Genomic DNA, 17,427 nt, shown 5'->3' with positions numbered 1-17,427 from the left:
GGCAACAGTAAGGCATACAAAATAATGGAATAATAATTCTTTTGGAGAGGAAAGAGTCTGGTATCTTTCTTTATTTTTTAAAAATTGAGTTCCTTCCTAGTAAGCAAGGTGTATGAGAGGTCATGAGGTCCACAGGAACTAGTTCTTCCTGGTTGGTGCTTACCTTTGGCTTTAGAAACAAATAACACTTCTCTTGACTATTGGATATATGTAACATACCCAGCTTCTTGCTGATGCTACAGCTGGAAATAGCTCAGCTCTGTTTCTCTTTAGCCATGACTAGGCTGTATTGAACTGGGTTATTTTAAGCTGTGGGCCAGACTGCCGATTGATAGATGTTATTTATGTATCTAAAAGCTGTCAAGAAGTGCTGTTATTTCAGTTTTCCTGTGCAGAAACTAGTTCTGAGTGTTTTCTTCAACCTTGGGGCTGTTTATCTGGAAGCAAGCTACTGGGTATGCCTCAATATAAGGTGATCCTGAAAATAAAACATTTTATCTACCCCCAGTCCCTGTTTATCATCATCAGCATTTTCCTAATTAGAAGGTCCATTAAAACTTTTTCTTAAAAAATAAACAACAAACAAACTTTTTCTTTTTTCTTTTTTTTTTTTTTTTGCTAGCTAATAGGGATAGAGGTGGAAATAGATATCAACTTGTATTTGATATAATAATTTAACCATATATAATGTCACAGTATATAAAATAAACTTAAATGTATATAAAAATGTAATACATTCCACCAGATTTCTTAAACAGTTTTCTTGAGATACGAATTTTAAAAAGATACTAATTTATTTGTTGATTTTTAAATTTTGTTTTTTATAATTTCAGGTATATAAAGTTGCAAAAGTGGTACAAAGTATTCTCATACTCTTCTGGTTGCTTTATTTGCTTTATCATTCCCTGTGTGTGTAAATATATCTACTTATGCATATATATACATTTTTTCTGACTCATTTGAGAACAAATTATGATGTGATGACTCTATATTTCTAAATCCTTCGATGTATATTTCTTAAAGACACAGTTTCTTATATAAATATAACACAATCATCAAAATCTGGAAATTAGTGCCAGTTAAATACTATGATCTGTAGACATTATTCATATTTCACCAATTTTCCCAATTATATTCTTTTAACAAAAGAAAAAAAATTTCTGATTCAATTTAAGAGCACATGTTGCATTTAGTCATGATGCTTTTTATAAAGTATTTCTTTTTTCAAACTCTGTTCTTGTCTTTGACATCAGTATCTTCATCCTTATTGGAGTTACTTTTTGAGTCATCTAGACTAATTTTCGAGAGCTTATTATTTCACTTCAGCCTCTCTCTTTGAGATGCAGACTCTGATTCCAATTATAGTAATGTCATTGGAAACATTATCCCAGGCTGCAACTAATTGACATTAAATAATGAAACATTAAAACACTTATTGTTCTCATTGACTATGTATGTTTGCATTTGGATTTCTACATGGTAGTATTTTACTACTTTTATTATAATTTTTTAAATAAAAAGCTTGTTAATAGTGACATTCTCTCTGTATCTTAAAAATCATTCTTCTAAGAAGAATTACTAGATTGATTAAATATTCTTTAATCCTTTAAACCTATTTAAATGTATTGTTTGTAGAGCCACCTAAGTATTTAAAATTAATACTGATTGGGTTTATTTTGAGCTGATGTGTCTTCTCTAAATAGTATTTCATTAAAAAATAATTAAAAGAGTTGTAAGGATGTAAATAGGCAATTTTTTCCTTTAAAAAAAAAAGGCTTTCACTTTACATTAAGGCACATACAGTAATTCTCTATCCTGTTAGTCACATGCCAGACTCTAGAGGGTGCTTAAATTTTACTCATTACTGTGTGGCAGAGTCTTGGAGAGAAATCTCCACAAAGGACTTGGGTCACAGTACTTTTGGCATGTGGGATAATAAATAATTTTAAATATTCACTAATTGTTAAATGTCCTATATGATTTTTTTAAAGTTCTTTTGTGATTACCATTATTAGATTAAACTTTATATAGAGAGGGCATCAAGATAGCCAAAAATTAACTTTATAGTGAAGCAGATTAATTTACAACAACCAGAAATGAAATTTCTAATTTGAAGAAAAAGTTTGGACAGTCCTGAGAGGCAAAGATAAAATCATAGACCAAATTATATGCACTTGTATTCCTTATGAAAGGTCAAATAGCAGTCTTAAAAACAAATCTAACTTTCATGCCTGGATAATGTTTTCATAGGTTGGATGTTATAAACATAATGTGAAGTTTGTGACTAATGTAGCTAATTTCTACAAACACGTGAAAATCTATTCTTTTAAATAAGTATTGTACTTTCAAGTCTAACCTCTCAAAGATGTTAATTCTGTTTGGAAAATCTTTGAGATTCACTATAGAGACTGCAGTGTATTTGTCAGTAAAGATAGTAGATTAGGAGCATGGACTCTGATGCCAAACTGCCAAACTTAGTTTCTACTTACTGTTTAGAGTCACCTTGGCAAAGCTTTTTAAACTTATTTATGCCTTAGTTTCCTTATTTGTAAAATAGGGATATTAATATCTGTTCAGATTGTGAGGCAGGTTGTACAGGCAGGTTGTAAATGACACCTTCTGGTGTTGGGCAGTGCAGCACTTTATTACCTATTTGTGGGGTTTTTGTCAGTTTTAAATGAGTTGGTATATATAGGGCACTTAAAACACTGTCTCAAACACATTATATGCTATGCAAGTATATGCTGCTCTTCTTTTTAAAAATGTCCTCATGGTGGTGAATCTTTTAAGGATAGGTTATTATTCTTGGCAGTGCGTAATTTGGAGTCCCTTTTGTGAATAAGGAGGATCTTCAAAGTAATGTTTATATTTTTGTAGCATATAACCATTTAGCATTTGTTGAACCCTTTCTTGCCTTTATTCTTACTAATCCTATTTAAACTCTTAAAAATTTACCCCTTTAAAAGTGTACAGTTCAGTGGTTTTTAGTATATTCAGAGAGTTAAGCATATATCATTACTATCTAGTTCAAAATATTTTCATCACCCGAAAAAGAAATCCTGTTCCTCTTAATAGTCACCACTGTCTTTTTCGAGTCCCTTTCTAAGTCTCTGGCAATCATGAATCTACTTTTGTTTCTATGCATTTGGCTATTATGGTCATTAATGGTCATAAATGAAGTTACACTGTAAGTGACCTTTGTTGTCTGGCTTATTTCACTTAGTGTAATGCTTTCTAGGTTCATCCATGTTGTAACATGTATCCGTATGTCATTCCTTTGTATGGCTGAATAATATCCCATTGAATGGATAATAATACCACATTTTGTTTATCCATTCATCAATTTGTGGGCATTTCAGTTGTTTTCATTTTTTGGCTGTTTTGAATAATGTTGCCATCAACATTCATGTACAACTTTTTGGGTATATATATATCTAGGAGTAAAATTACTCGATCTTATGGTAAGACTATGTTTAACTTTTTGAAGAATTCCCAAGCTTTTCCACAGCAGATGTACCTTTTTACAATTCCACTAGCATTGTGTAAGGGTTCCATTTTCATCATATCTTTGCGAGTACTTACTATCTTTTTTTTTGAATATTAACTTCTCAGTGTGGGTATGAATGCTATTTCATTGCTCAATAACATACTTTCACTTTTTAAAAAAACTTTTTTTTTACTTTGGACTTCACTAGCTTCTTAATGTGATAAGTGAGGAGTTAGCTGTTTTACCACCTCCTCCCTGAAGCAACTTAACCCTTCCTTTTCACTATCCTTTCTGTTTTCCAGTCAGCTTTACAAGAGTTAGATCAGAATTCATTGTTATGACCTAGTATTGTTTGCAGCTGAGCACTGTGGTATTATCACATTTCCTTTCTTTTGATTTTTCTTGTGTTAAAATACACTAGGGTGGGGTGTTTTTTTTTTTTTTTTTTTTTTGCCCTTTTCCCTCCTGTGTCTGTGATTATTATTCCTAAATTTTTCTGTCAGCTTCTCAAAATTCCTCAGAACATTTTTTAGCCATCAGGGAAATTCAAATCAAAACCACATTGAGATACCACCTTATGCCAGTTAGAATGGCAAACATTAATAAGCAAGAAACAACAAATGTTGGAGAGGTTGTATAGAAAGGGGAAGTTCCTCTTACACTATTGGCAGGAATGCTAGTTGGTGCAGCCACTTTGGAAAACAGTGTAGAGGTTCCTCAAAAAGTTAAAAAAAGAGCTACCCTGTGACCTGGCAATTGCACTACTGGGTATTTACCCTAAAGATACAGATGTAGTGAAAAGAAGGGCTATATGTACCCCAGTGTTCATAGCAGCAATGTTCACAATAGCCAAACTGTGGAAAGGACCAAGATGCCCTTCAACAGACAAATGGATAAAGAAGATGTGATCCATATATACAATGGAATATTTACTCAGCCATCAGGAGGTATGAATACCCAACTTTTGCATCAGCATGGATGGGACTGGAGGAGATTATGCTAAGTGAAATAAGTCAAGCAGGGAAAGTCAATTATCATAAAGTTTCACCTACTTGTAGACCATAAAGAATAGCATGGAGGATATTAGGAGAAGGAAGGGAACAGTGAAGGGGAAGAACTGGAGGGGGAGATGAACAATGAGAGACTGTGGACTCTGAAAAACAAACTGAGGGTTTTAGAAGGGAGGGGAGTAGGGGGATGGATGAGCCTGATGGGTGTATTAAGAAGGGCACGTATTACATGGAGCACTGGATGTTATACATAAACAATGCATCATGGAACACTACATCAGAAACCAATGATGTACTGTATGGTGACTAACATAACATAATAAAAAGAAAAAACTCCTCAGAACATTGGTGATTCATTAGTTCCTCTTTCCCCCAGAGTCCCCTGGAGTTCTGCTCCACTTGCAATTTTTTTTTGGTAGGCCTGTGACATTGGTTACAAATTGCAACTTCTTTTAAAACTGTCATCCTGGGGTGCCTAGGTGGCTCAGTGGGTTAAGCCTCTGCCTTAGGCTTGGGTCATGATCTTGGGGTCCTGGGATCGAGTGCCTGCTCAGCAGGGAGCCTGCTTCCCCCTCTCTCTCTGTCTGCCTCTCTGCCTACTAGTGATCTCTCTCTCTTTCTGTCAAATAAATAAATAAAATCTTTAAAAAAATAAAGCTGTCATCCTGGGAGATTAGTCAGATACTTAACCTCTGGAATGATCTGAATTTCTTGAAATGAGGTTTATTCCAAAGGGCTTATAAGAAAAGAAGCAGTAAATAATATGCTAAATTAAAAGAAGTGGTGTGGGTGATTTCTGTAAAACGATAAAATAGGAGGGAAGATTAATATTACAGACATGATACAGTACTGGTTTCTTAAAATTCTATTTGTCTCAGAAATAATTTTGTATTAAAAAATGATAAACACTTCGTACTTTTGAAAAGTATAGCAAAAAGAGAAATATATATATATATATGTATTTTATTTGTATTTAAAAAGTGTACTCAAAAGTGTTAAAAAGTGTACTCAATTCAAGTGTGCCAAACCACATCTCCTCAGTTCGACTGGTGCTGTCTCTAAATACTGATATATAGGTATTAGAAATTCCTGTCAGCAGAAGTCCATGGGCATCACCAGTTAAATGTTTTTCACCAAAAGAAATCACTCTGTGAAAATGTTTTAAAGATAGTAGGAAGATGCAAAAATATAATTTTAAAAAAGTTTTTATTTAAGTGACAAAGATTTAGATCTCGTATTATTAGAATTATCCTTTAATTTTTACAGAAAAGAAATATATCCTATTTATGAGTACTTTATCTTGTATAATTTTCTTCCTATTGAGTTAATTATTACAGCTTCCTAAATAACTCTTGTGAAGTAAGCATAAAGGAATATAATTAACTGGCGCTACAGCAGTTATAGTACAATAGGAGGCAGATGTACCTACTGAAGGATAAAAATAATTACTTGAGAAATAGTAAAGTTAGAGTACTTCTGTGATAAGACAATTTCTCCCTTTTTGTTTCAATATTCATGGCATCCCACCATGAAATGTTCAGCTATGTCTAAGAGCCCTTTCCCCTAAAAGAATAACCTTGTTATTTGGTGAAGTGGCTATTCACATTAACTACAGGATTAATATTTTGAGCTCTCTTTCTCATTGTAAACACATCTTGGATTCTGTAGTGGCAGAAATTTGTACTTTTGTGTTCTAAAGACTTTTGGTTCCTTATTTTTAATCTGGGAAAAGCTCAGGGACTTAAGTATTAATTACTAAGTTTTGAGTTTCAGCTGCCTTTTATCTTTGGAAGCATCAGTTTCATATAAATGAAAACTGGTAGGACATAGAAAGGCTAAATTGGGTCTCAGTACTTTACAATGTAAACTTAGTACAAGATAGCAACTGTTTTTGGGATGCCTGGGTAGCTCAGTTGGTTAAGCTGCTGCCTTTGGCTCAGGCCATGATTCCAGGGTCCTGGGATCAAGTCCCTCGTTGGGCTCCTTCCTCAGTAGGGAGCCTGCTTCTCTCTCCACCTTTGCCTGCCACTCTGCTTGCTTGTGCGCTCACTTGCTCTCTCTCTCTCTGACAAATAAATAAATAAAAAATCTTTGTTAAAAAAAAAAAAAAAAGATAGCAACTGTTTTATTGTTGTGTATATGTGCGTTTTTAAATTACTGAATTTTCTAGAATGTTGAGGAGTTATTATAGCAGACACACCCAGAAATCCAAGTGGTTTAACCTAATAGTTTACTTCTTGCTTGCTTCTCAGTCTAGGGAGGTTATTCCAGAAGCCCAGACACCTTTTATATTAAGACTGTGCCTTCCCCTGCATTCTGGAATCCTCTCCATTCAACTGGCGTGGAGAAGGCATACTTGTTTATTATCCATTTTACTCTAGCAGTGACACCAACAACTTCTCACATTCCACTGGTAAGAAGTATCATGTGACTCCATTTCAATGTCATCATGGTGGTGGAGGTGGTGGTCGTGGTCGGAGTGCAGTAGAGGGGCTTCTTGCAACACTATGCTTTGGACAGGGAGCATGAATCTTTGGTGGTCAGTTTACTATTTTGCTAAAAAATATTACCCTGCTGCTAAAAACTATGAATATGAAGATATTCATTCTGTTACTTAAAGTTAATAATATTAGCTAGCTCTAGATTATGGGAAAACAGGAGGCAAGTGATTTCATGCCATAAATTCTTTACCCTATTCCTGAATTTTCTCATTTTGTTTTAAACCACCAAATATTTACTAAGTTGTAGTCATTTAATCTTACAGTTATTGAACCATTGTATTTTAGAACTAGCTGAGATCTTGGTCATTTCCTCATTTTATAAATTCGGGAATAGGCTCAGAGAAATGGAGACACATTCTGAAGGTCACTCAGGGCCAGAACTAGGAGAAATGTTTCCTCTCTGCTGGTTTCTCTCCACCATACTGTGTCACCTTGAAAGGGTCTTCTTTTACAAATTCATATCTCCTGGATTAATGCAGATTACTTCCTCTGATTTCTTTCCTTTCAGTACCATCCTAAGGTACTTACCCTGGAGAAAGGGGAATTTTAATTGATGTAGAGGAGAAAGAGTGATCTGAAAAGTATTTGTGGTATTGTTATTGTTTGGACCATAGTGGAGTGGCAAGGTGAAGTTTAAGAAATTGTTTAACCCTGTTCATACTTAATTCTAAACTTAAAAGGGTTGTTTTATTTTAGACAACCCCCCCATATTTAAATAGCTCTCCAGCATAAAATAAGGTATATCTTTATACTTTGTAGAAAATTAAGAAAAGTATATTTTTTAAATGATACATAATTTTACTTTCTAATAGTGGCCACAGTTAGCATTTTGAGATATTTCTTCCTGGTATCTTCTTCCATTATAGAGTATACAAAAAAAAATTAATCTGTATTAAATAAACTTAACATGATATCCTAAGCATGGTCCTATGCTTGTCAGTGTTGTTAAAAAATATATTTAGTGGCTTTATAATTTGTGGTAGACAGATGTACTGTATTAGTCACTCATCTGTTGTTGGATTTTATATTTAAGATGTCATAAATTACAGGTTTTTAAATAAGTCTTAGTGGTTGGGCAGGCTCTTTTTGTCCGTGTATCTATTTTCTGAGATATATATAAGTAGATCCTTCTCTGAATGTTTTTTTGTGTTCTCTGTGTTCCGCAGGTTTGTGCTAGAAGTGGGGTACTTTTATTTACTTGCTTGTCTCTCCACTGGTTTGTAAACTTTTAGAGGATCAAGGTTTATCTTTTTCATCTTTGTATCTCCATTGCTCAGCACAGTGCCAGGAACATAATAGGAACATAATATAATATATTATATTATATTATATTATATTATATTATATATATAATATATATTTGTAATTAAAAAAAATTTTAAAAATGTATCTTTACATTACTAGTGGCAAAGAGGAAGGCAGGAAATTTAGCTTCAGAACAAAGAAAGATACAGCTTACTCTTTCATACTCTGGTTCATTGTAGCTCTCTTATAGTCTCCTTTTTCCACTCCTTATTCCCCTCATTCCTACTCTCTAGTTATAGTATCAAGACCATAGTTTAAGACAAGTCTTGCCACCTTCACATTCAACTTATTCTTGTTCCTTTTTAAGGACTCTGAGGGTAAGTTAGAGGTGTTAAATTTAATTTTTAAAAAATTTTTAATTTGTGTTGTGAAGTTTTCTTCCCTGAATAAACCCACCAAAAGACTTCAGCTTTTTTAATGGAACCCTTTAAATAGATTTCAAAGAAAGGGCATCTGTGTGTACATTCTATGTGCTTGTATATAGAATGTTTGCATATGTAATTATATATGTTTGTGTATTTATATGTCTGTGTTTGTATTATGTGTAAGCCTCCTGGTTACTTAACTTAGGGGATGAGGTAGAAATGTTAAATAGGTGATTGTTGAATTCTCCATGAAACCTGAGTTCTATCAAATTGTGTTGACTTTTTTGGTAGAAAGTTGTATAATTTTAGCTTCTTCGGTAGTTAGATAACACTCTCACAGTACTCTGTCCCTGGCTTCTTGTGTGCACAAATGTAAATATTTAATGGTTCTTTTCTAGTACAGCACAGATGCTTAAAATATTCATTGTGGTCAGCTAATTGTGTGGTAATTGGTACTGTTCTATTGAGAACAGTAAGTCACAGCACCTTTCTTTATTTTAGAACACTGCCGCATGTTGCCCATGATAATGCAAAGGTGGACTAATTTCTAGTAAAGATCTTTTAAAAATGAAAAATGGGACATGACTTAGAAGCACAAAAAGTTTAATTGTCTCTGGGAGTATTCTCAGATAAGTCATCTATGTTTTATTTACATTCTTGGAACTTCAGGCATTTAGGTTAGGAGACCACCCTTCCTAATTTTTTATGGTAAAATGTTTTCCTGTTCTGAAACACTGAGATCAGGATGGTTGAGAGGAGGGAGGTGCCAAGAAGCTGAGTTAGAAGAAGGGAACAGTCAGGTAGCCTGGATGATGGCTTAGGACGATGGGGTTGGGGTCGGGGCGAAGGGGGAGATACCCCACTGCTGGCATAACATATGCCTCATTAGTGTTTGAAGTCAGGAGGTACAGGGATTGCTTATCAATTTCCCTGTAAAATAGCAGTTCTCAACTTTGCATATTAGAATTACCTGTAGGAATTTTTTAAAAAAATCTGCACGTGATGCCAATTAAATCAGATTCTCCATGAGTGGAACCTAAGCATCAGTATTTTTAAAAGCTTCCCAGGAGTTTCCCATGTGCAGCCAAAGTGCAAATCCCTGTAAAATTCCAGTAAGCTGTAGAAAGGATGTATTATATAGCTACTGGCTGTAGTTGGACCTCATTAATTATAATTAACCAGTTGGGAATTCCCGTTGGAAAATCAAGATTGATTCGGTAGCAAATGTTCATTGAACCTCAACTTTGTACCAAATTCTTATTAATTGCTAGGAATATAAAGATGAGATATGACTGATAAAGAATTGCAACCTAGTGGAGGAGATAGAAATAATTAAAATGTAATATAGGGCATATTGAATATTTTGGTAGAGGTGTTTTTAAGGTATTACTGGAAATGCAGTAGTAGGAGTAGTTAACTCTGCCTGAGTTGTGGAACATGGAATGGGGTAGAAGTGAAATGAGAAGTAGTCAAGGTTTCACAGAGGAAGTGATGAATTAAGAGTTTATCAGGTGGAAAAAGGAAGAAAGAGGAAGTTTTTGTAAGAAAGGTAGTACCACCCTGTTATGAGGAAGTTGAGAGGCAACGTGGGGGGTTTGGTGGGTACAAAAAGAATAAATGAAAACAGATGGGATCAGAAGGGAGACAAACCATATAGACTCTTAAACTCACAAAACAAACTGAGGATTGGGCGGGGGGGGGGGGGTGGGGTAGGTGGGTAGGGAGGTTAGGTTATGGTCATTGGGGAAGGTATGTGCTATGGTGAGTGCTGTGAAGTGTAAACCTGGTGATTCACAGACCTGTTCCCCTGGGGCTAGTAATACATTATATGTTAATTAAAAAATTAGAAAGGTAGTACCATGCAAAGATGTGGAGAGGTTGAAGGAGTATATGTTCAGATATTTGTAGCTAGAGAAGTAGATTAGGGTCATGTGGTAAAGTGCCTTATAAACAACATTCAGGAATATGGATGTTATCTTGCATGCCAGGTTGTCATAGGGTCAAATGTGTACAGGGTCTAAATAGAAGCTGGTCAGGTGTGAAGCAGTTGATAGTGGAGTCTCTAGTAATCCGGTCAGCATAGACCTTGTTTAGAAGCATTTAAGTAAAAACTTTTAAAAAATTTAAATTCAAAGTAAAATAAAACAGAATACTATTATGGTGAAATGAATCTGTCACATTCAACCTGCAAGGATCAGTTTGTAGTATCTTCAGTATAAAAGATGACTAATAGGATAAAAAACAAGGAAAAGCTGTAAGATTTTATAGCATTTCTAAAGAACTACCGTAGAAATATAATTAAGAATCGGGGTTGCCTGGAGATGTGGGGCTGAGATCATGACGAAAAGGTTAGTGTAGTAATCTAGGTAAAATTTCCAGCAAGCCATAAATACTTTCAAACAGGGTAGCTTACATTTGACTCATTTCCTTTACTGTTAAGCTACCAGCATTGATCATACCTTGTTCCCAATTCCCTCTTTTATTACTTTACCGCTCCCCACCTTCATTGTCATTTGTTCTGTTCTGCTTCTGTGTTGAACAACCTTTTGTTTGTTTCTGCACTGGTTCACATTCTTAGGTTAACATTCTGATATTTCATAGAAACTTTCTTCTATTTCATTTGCAATTTAGCTCCTCTGCATCTGGTCATTGCTCCTAACATCTCACTGTGGGAAGACTCAACCAAAGCAAGCTACTGGTTTTAGTTTACATTTGTTGTCTAATTTAATGCCTGACACTCAGAACTAAGCTTAGTATTAGATGGAGAACCACCTTTTTTTCTATTTATTTGATCCTGGTTATTATCACTGTGAGAAACATTGTGCATTTGTTTAGATGGCTCCCTAGTCAAAACAGTTTTATTATTAGAACCTTCCTCCTGTTTTTGGTCTAGCTCTTCATTGGATTCTACCACCTAAAATGAACAAGCATTAACATTTTACAGTTTTCGTGTTGCTTTTTGCATCCTACTGCTTCTGTTATTTAACTGGGATCTATGCATGGTCTTCATATGTGTATGTATGGTCTTCACATGTGTAAAATCGTTTCTTTTTTCCTTTTTCCCCCATTCTGCAAATATTTATTGATTATCTGCTTTTTGCCAGGAAGTGTCTAAAAACCATTTCTTAAATGATGGTTTAGCCAGTGTAAAAATTCCAAGGGTGATAGCTATTTTCTCTTTGCAACTTGAAGATCATTAGCTTTATTGTCTTTTGGGCTCTGTTGCAGCTAATGAGAAGTTGCTTTCAGTCTAGGATTCTTCTGTTGGTAACCTGTCTTGTCTTTTACGGTTTTTCTCTTTATTCTTTCTGCTTTGTAGTATCTAGATATTACATTTATTTTCTAATTATCCTATTCATTAATATATACTTTCTTTTTAAAATTTAAATTCAATTAGCCAACATATAGTACATCATTAGTTTTTAATATGTACTTTTTGTCTAAGGACTCTTGCAATCTGGAGCATTCTTAGCCTTCTCTCTTCAGTATTTTCTTTGCCATTTCCACTGTTCTGAACTTCTAGCATTTCTGTTAGGTGTGTGTACTTCTCAATTTGTCTTTTATATTTGTTTTAAAACATTTTTATCACTTTATTTTTCTGTGCTGCGTTCTGGGTCAGTTCCTCAGTACTTTTTCATTGGACAGCTCTCTTTGGACAAGTTAATGGTGAATCACTGGGTAAGGAGTTTATGGCTGGTACTCTTATATAGGGGTGTGTGTGTGTGTGTGTGTTTAATTAAATGATCAGGTCATCTGGTGACAGGGATTTTTGGGTAAAATAAGTGAGACATAGAAAGTGGTGAAGGTCATCAAGAAGAATGTATCATTAATTTCTTAGTTAAAAAGCTTTTATCTAAGATTTTAAAATCAATTTTATTTATTTATTTATTTATTTAATTTTTACTTTTTTAAAAGATTTTATGGACATTGGGAAGGTATGTGATATGGTGAGTGCTGTGAAGTGTGTAAGCCTGACTTCACAAACCTGTACCCCTGGGGCAAGTAATACATTATATGATAATAATAATAATAATAATTTATTTTATTTATTTATTTGACACAGAGAGAGCAAGAGCACGCACAGGCAGGGGGAGCAGCAGGCAGAGGGAGAGGGAGAAGCAGGCTCCCTGCTAAGCAGGGAGCCTGATGTGGGGCTTGGTCCCAGGACCATGGGATCATGACCCGAACTGAAGGCAGACGTTCAAAAGACTGAGCCACCCAGGCATCCTTATCTAAGATTTTTAAAAGTAAAAATTTAAGGAAAATAACTGATAAGCATAATCTTGATGTTTTCCCTCAACACTAAAGAGAACTTAGCTGTATTAGCTGAAAACAGGTTTTTTGTTTGTTTTTTACTTTATATTAGCAGAAGGTAAAGATGAGAGGTCTGAGAGTTAAAAGACCTGTGTTTCAGACTTGGTTCTGCCAGAGCTTTTGATTAGTTATTTTGCCTGTTCTTTAAATTTATAAAATAGAAATAAGAATATATATCTTACATATTTTTTAGTATTGTGTTGTTTTTATGGATTATTGAGATGATTGATTATAAAAATGTTTTTAAAACCACAAACTTTGTTCATAAGATAAGAGATGCAAAAGTAGTGTAATCCATAGATTAAATTACTTTGGAAGTGCCATTTTTATGAATGTGTTATTGGTATGGCCATTCATTTTTAGTGAAGATGTATGTGTGCTTTTCTTTTTAAAATAGTTACCAATTCTAAGTATTTTATTTTGCTTGGTTTGTGCCAATGAATTATCTTGCCAAAGGATTTTTAGAAAAACATGTGGATAAAATATTAGTAATTTAAATTACCTTATATTTGTATTCAGCATTTACTATATTTGAATAATTTACAGAGATTTATTATAAGAATAACTTCTCTATGTTATCTGAAGTAGATGACATTTTTGTCCTTTTAAAGACACTAGAACCAAACTTTATTAATTTGGAATAAATTACTTTAATTACGCTTTTTCTTTTTCCCACTTGACAGGCAACCAGATAAACTGGTGGTAGTTTGGACAAGAAGAAGTCGAAGGAAGTCTTCTAAGGTTTGTCTCTTTCCTGAATTTCTTACCCAAATGTTGCATTTAAGTTTTAGTGAAATTATGAAGCTTCTCTGGTCCCAATGTAGAATATCTTAAAATATTACTGGGTATTTTGAGTTATTTCCAATTATCAGTCTTCTAAAAAATGACTGATCAGGCATTGTGATCATGTAACTGCAGTTTCTGAAAATTCAGATACCTGAGTTTTGATCTTGGATGTGGTAGTATCATTGTCATTTAACTTCTCTGTACAACGGTAATCATGAATTAATAATTAAATAGGTAACACTTAACAAAATTGTACCTGGGATTGTTTATTCAGATTCCAAGAGGATGAAATTAAGGCAAACGTAAGGAATGATGAGTTATCTGAGTCCATTCCTGGGCTGCAGGAGAGAAGGAGTTGGATTTTTAAAAGGTTTTAAGTTTTTACAGTTAAAGCTTTGTGGGGAGTAGAACAGAATTTTTAAATGTTCAAGAACAATTCTGCAGCTATGTTAAAAATATTTATTCTTTAGATAAATATGAATATATTTTTCTAAGCACACAATAACTAAGCATGTTTAGTGGATATTGGTTTTTCCATAGGTAGTCCTGTGCAAGGAAAAAATTTAACTTAAAAAGTTTAATTTAATTAAATTTCAGAATTTTTAGTATTTCAGGGGCGTCTTGTCAAATTTTATTTTTATTTAGCTAAAATTACATGTAGATTTTAATTATCCAATGTAATGAGTTTTGATCAATATATACTTGTGTGATAAGTACTCCTATTAGGATTTAGATTATTTTCATCACTTTTTCCTTTATGTCTTCTTCCAGTTAATTCCCAGCTATCAGAGGCAACCACTATTCTGATTTTTCTATCACTATAGACTAGTTTTTGAATTTCATGCAAATGGAATCATACAGTAGTACTATTTTTTATGTGGTTTCTTTTGTTCAACATAATATTTTTGAGATTTATTCATACTGTTGTGAATATTGGGTTTTTTTTAATTGGTAAGTAGTATTCCATCAAATGATTAAACCACAGTTTGATTATTTATGCCCCTGTTGATGATTTGATTCATTTCTGGTAAATATCCTGAATACTCACTACTGTGAATAAGTCTGGTATAAATATTATGGTACCAGTATTTTAGGGAACAAATACTTTACTTTCTTTTGGGCAAATACATAGGAAGGGAATTTGCTGGGTATTAGTGTTGGCATATTTTTAACTTAATTGTATTTCCAACAGGCACATAGGAGAGGTCCAGTGCATATATCCTGAATGGTATCTTCTTCAAAGCATACATTTATAGTTTGGGGCATTACATTTTAGACCTGTAAGATTTTCTTATCCATTTACATGGATATGAGAAAGGTCTCTGAAAATAGACTTAGGTTTTTCTCTCTATTGCCAGATATTTGTCACTTTTGCTCCGTGGGTCTTAGGTTTTTATGGAAAGGAACAATATAGGGTCATCCACTAAGTATGATAGATGAATATGACCATAGCTATGAATGTTAGGCTCTATGTGTTTTTGGCTGTTAAATGAAAGTGATTGCCTCCTTTTAATAATTAGGTACTAATTATTTTCTTAAAAAATATGAAACAGTAAAATACTGTAGATTATAGGTCAATTCACATTACATACCCATATTTGAAGTTTTAAATATACCTTTATTTTATTGCATTTTTGAAAGTCAGATAACTTTTAGGTTCAGATTATTTTTCATATTATATCAAATATTGATTGAATCCAGATGGGAAAATCCAAACATGTGAGGCTACAGGTTGATACTTATTTTGCAATATTTCCTAGAAGGAATGCTTGCTTTCTTGTTTTTTTTTTTTTTTTTTTTTTTAAGATTTTATTTATTTATTTGAGAAAGAGACAATGAGAGAGAGAGCATGAGAGAGGAGAAGATCAGAGGGAGAAGCAGACTCCCCATGGAGCTGGGAGGCCGATGCGGGACTCGATTCGGAAACTCCAGGATCATGACCCGAGCCGAAGGCAGTCGTCCAACCAGCTGAGCCACTCAGGCGTCCCTAGAAGGAATTATTTCTTGAAATAATAATTATTATTATTATTATTTCCTTCTGTCCAATTGTGATACTCTTACTATTTCAGATCCCTTTTGTGTATTTCAGAATCATTGTGCTTCCTCTTTAAACATTATAAATGTATTTCTTTTGAAAAATTTAGGAGAACACATAATGTGGTAAGCTCTTTATAGCAAGTGCATAACATGCATATGTGAAATGCTCTTTAATAAATTTTATAGAACACCCAAAAGAGGACTTAAAAATCCAGTTCCAGAAATTATGAAAGAAATGATTATGATATTCTGAAAGTTAAGCAGATAGCTGTTTTAATCTTAGGAAACTTGAGATCCACGACATTTTGGAATTCTTTATCAAAAACTTGAGTCTCCAGCTATTTTTTTTTTTTTAATTAGCTATCAGTTATACTAAATCAAAAGACTAGAACCATTTCTTTTCTTCTGAAAGACAGTTCTATTTTCTGATGGTTTTCCTTTAAAATATACATTATTTGCTCCTGAGTCCCACTGAAATCATTGAGGGGAGAAGAAAGATCTCTGCAACCATTGGCCATTTACTTTTAACTATGAGTTTAGAAGGAGTTTGAGTTGTATAGAGATTAATTTTATTTTTTATCATCTATATATCTTATTTCTCTTTCCTGATTCTATCTTTTTTTAATATTGATAGGCTGAAACTTAAAACTGAGATGCAGATAAATGTCAGATTAAAGAATAAATAAGGCGTACTACCTTATTTAAAGTTTAGTTCTCAGTTTAGTGCTCACTTTCTTTGGGGACATGACTATCTTTATAGCTGAATATATCTTTTTTATTTTTTATTTATTTATTTTTTTAAAAAAATAAACATATAATGTATTTTTATCCCCCGTGGTACAGGTCTGTGAATCGCCAGGTTTACACACTTCACAGCACTCACCATAGCATATACCCTCCCCAATGTCCATAACCCCACCCCCCTCTCCCAAGCCCCCTCCCCCCAACAACCCTCAGTTTGTTTTGTGAGATTAAGAGTCACTTATGGTTTGTCTCCCTCCCAATCCCATCTTGTTTCATTTATTCTTCTCCTACCCCCTTAACCCCTCATGTTGCATCTCCATTTCCTCATATCAGGGAGACAGTTGTCTTTCTCTGATTGACTTATTTCACTAAGCATGATACCCTCTAGTTCCATCCACGTCGTCACAAATGGCAAGATTTTATTTCTTTTGATGTCGCATGGTATTCCATTGTGTATATATACCACATCTTCTTTATCCATTCATCTGATGATGGACATCTAGGTTCTTTCCATAGTTTGGCTATTGTAGACATTGCTGCTATAAACATTCGGGTGCACGTGCCCCTTTGGATCACTACGTCTGTATCTTTAGGGTAAATACCCAGTAGTGCAATTGCTGGGTCGTAGGGTAGTTCTATTTTCAACATTTTGAGGAACCTCCAAGCTGTTTTTCAGAGTAGTTGCACCAGCTTGCATTCCCACCAACAGTGTAGGAGGGTTCCCCTTTCTCCACATCCTCGCCAGCATCTGTCATTTCCTGACTTGTTAATTTCAGCCATTCTGACTGGTGTGAGGTGATATCTCATTGTGGTTTTGATTTGTATTTCCCTGATGCCGAGTGATGTGGAGCACTTTTTTTTTTTTTTTTTTTAAATTT

At 34.0% G+C, this 17,427-nt stretch overlaps 1 protein-coding gene across 10 annotated transcripts in view; it reads left to right on the top strand.

The window, feature by feature from the left end:
• The window catches only part of EHBP1 (EH domain binding protein 1), a 342,159-nt gene that overhangs the window by 44,800 nt on the left and 279,932 nt on the right, over nucleotides 1-17,427 (top strand). For all 10 annotated transcript variants that reach the window (XM_059405990.1, XM_059405988.1, XM_059405989.1 and 7 more), the window contains exon 3: nucleotides 13,666-13,723. In XM_059405990.1, the coding sequence (XP_059261973.1) occupies nucleotides 13,666-13,723 (58 nt within the window). The remainder of the gene's footprint in view (nucleotides 1-13,665; nucleotides 13,724-17,427) is intronic.

Source organism: Mustela nigripes, chromosome 7 (assembly GCF_022355385.1).
Source record: "Mustela nigripes isolate SB6536 chromosome 7, MUSNIG.SB6536, whole genome shotgun sequence".
Lineage (NCBI taxonomy): Eukaryota > Metazoa > Chordata > Mammalia > Carnivora > Mustelidae > Mustela > Mustela nigripes.
The sequence above is the reverse complement of the archived record's forward strand: the minus strand, read 5'-3'. Positions and strand labels throughout refer to the sequence as shown.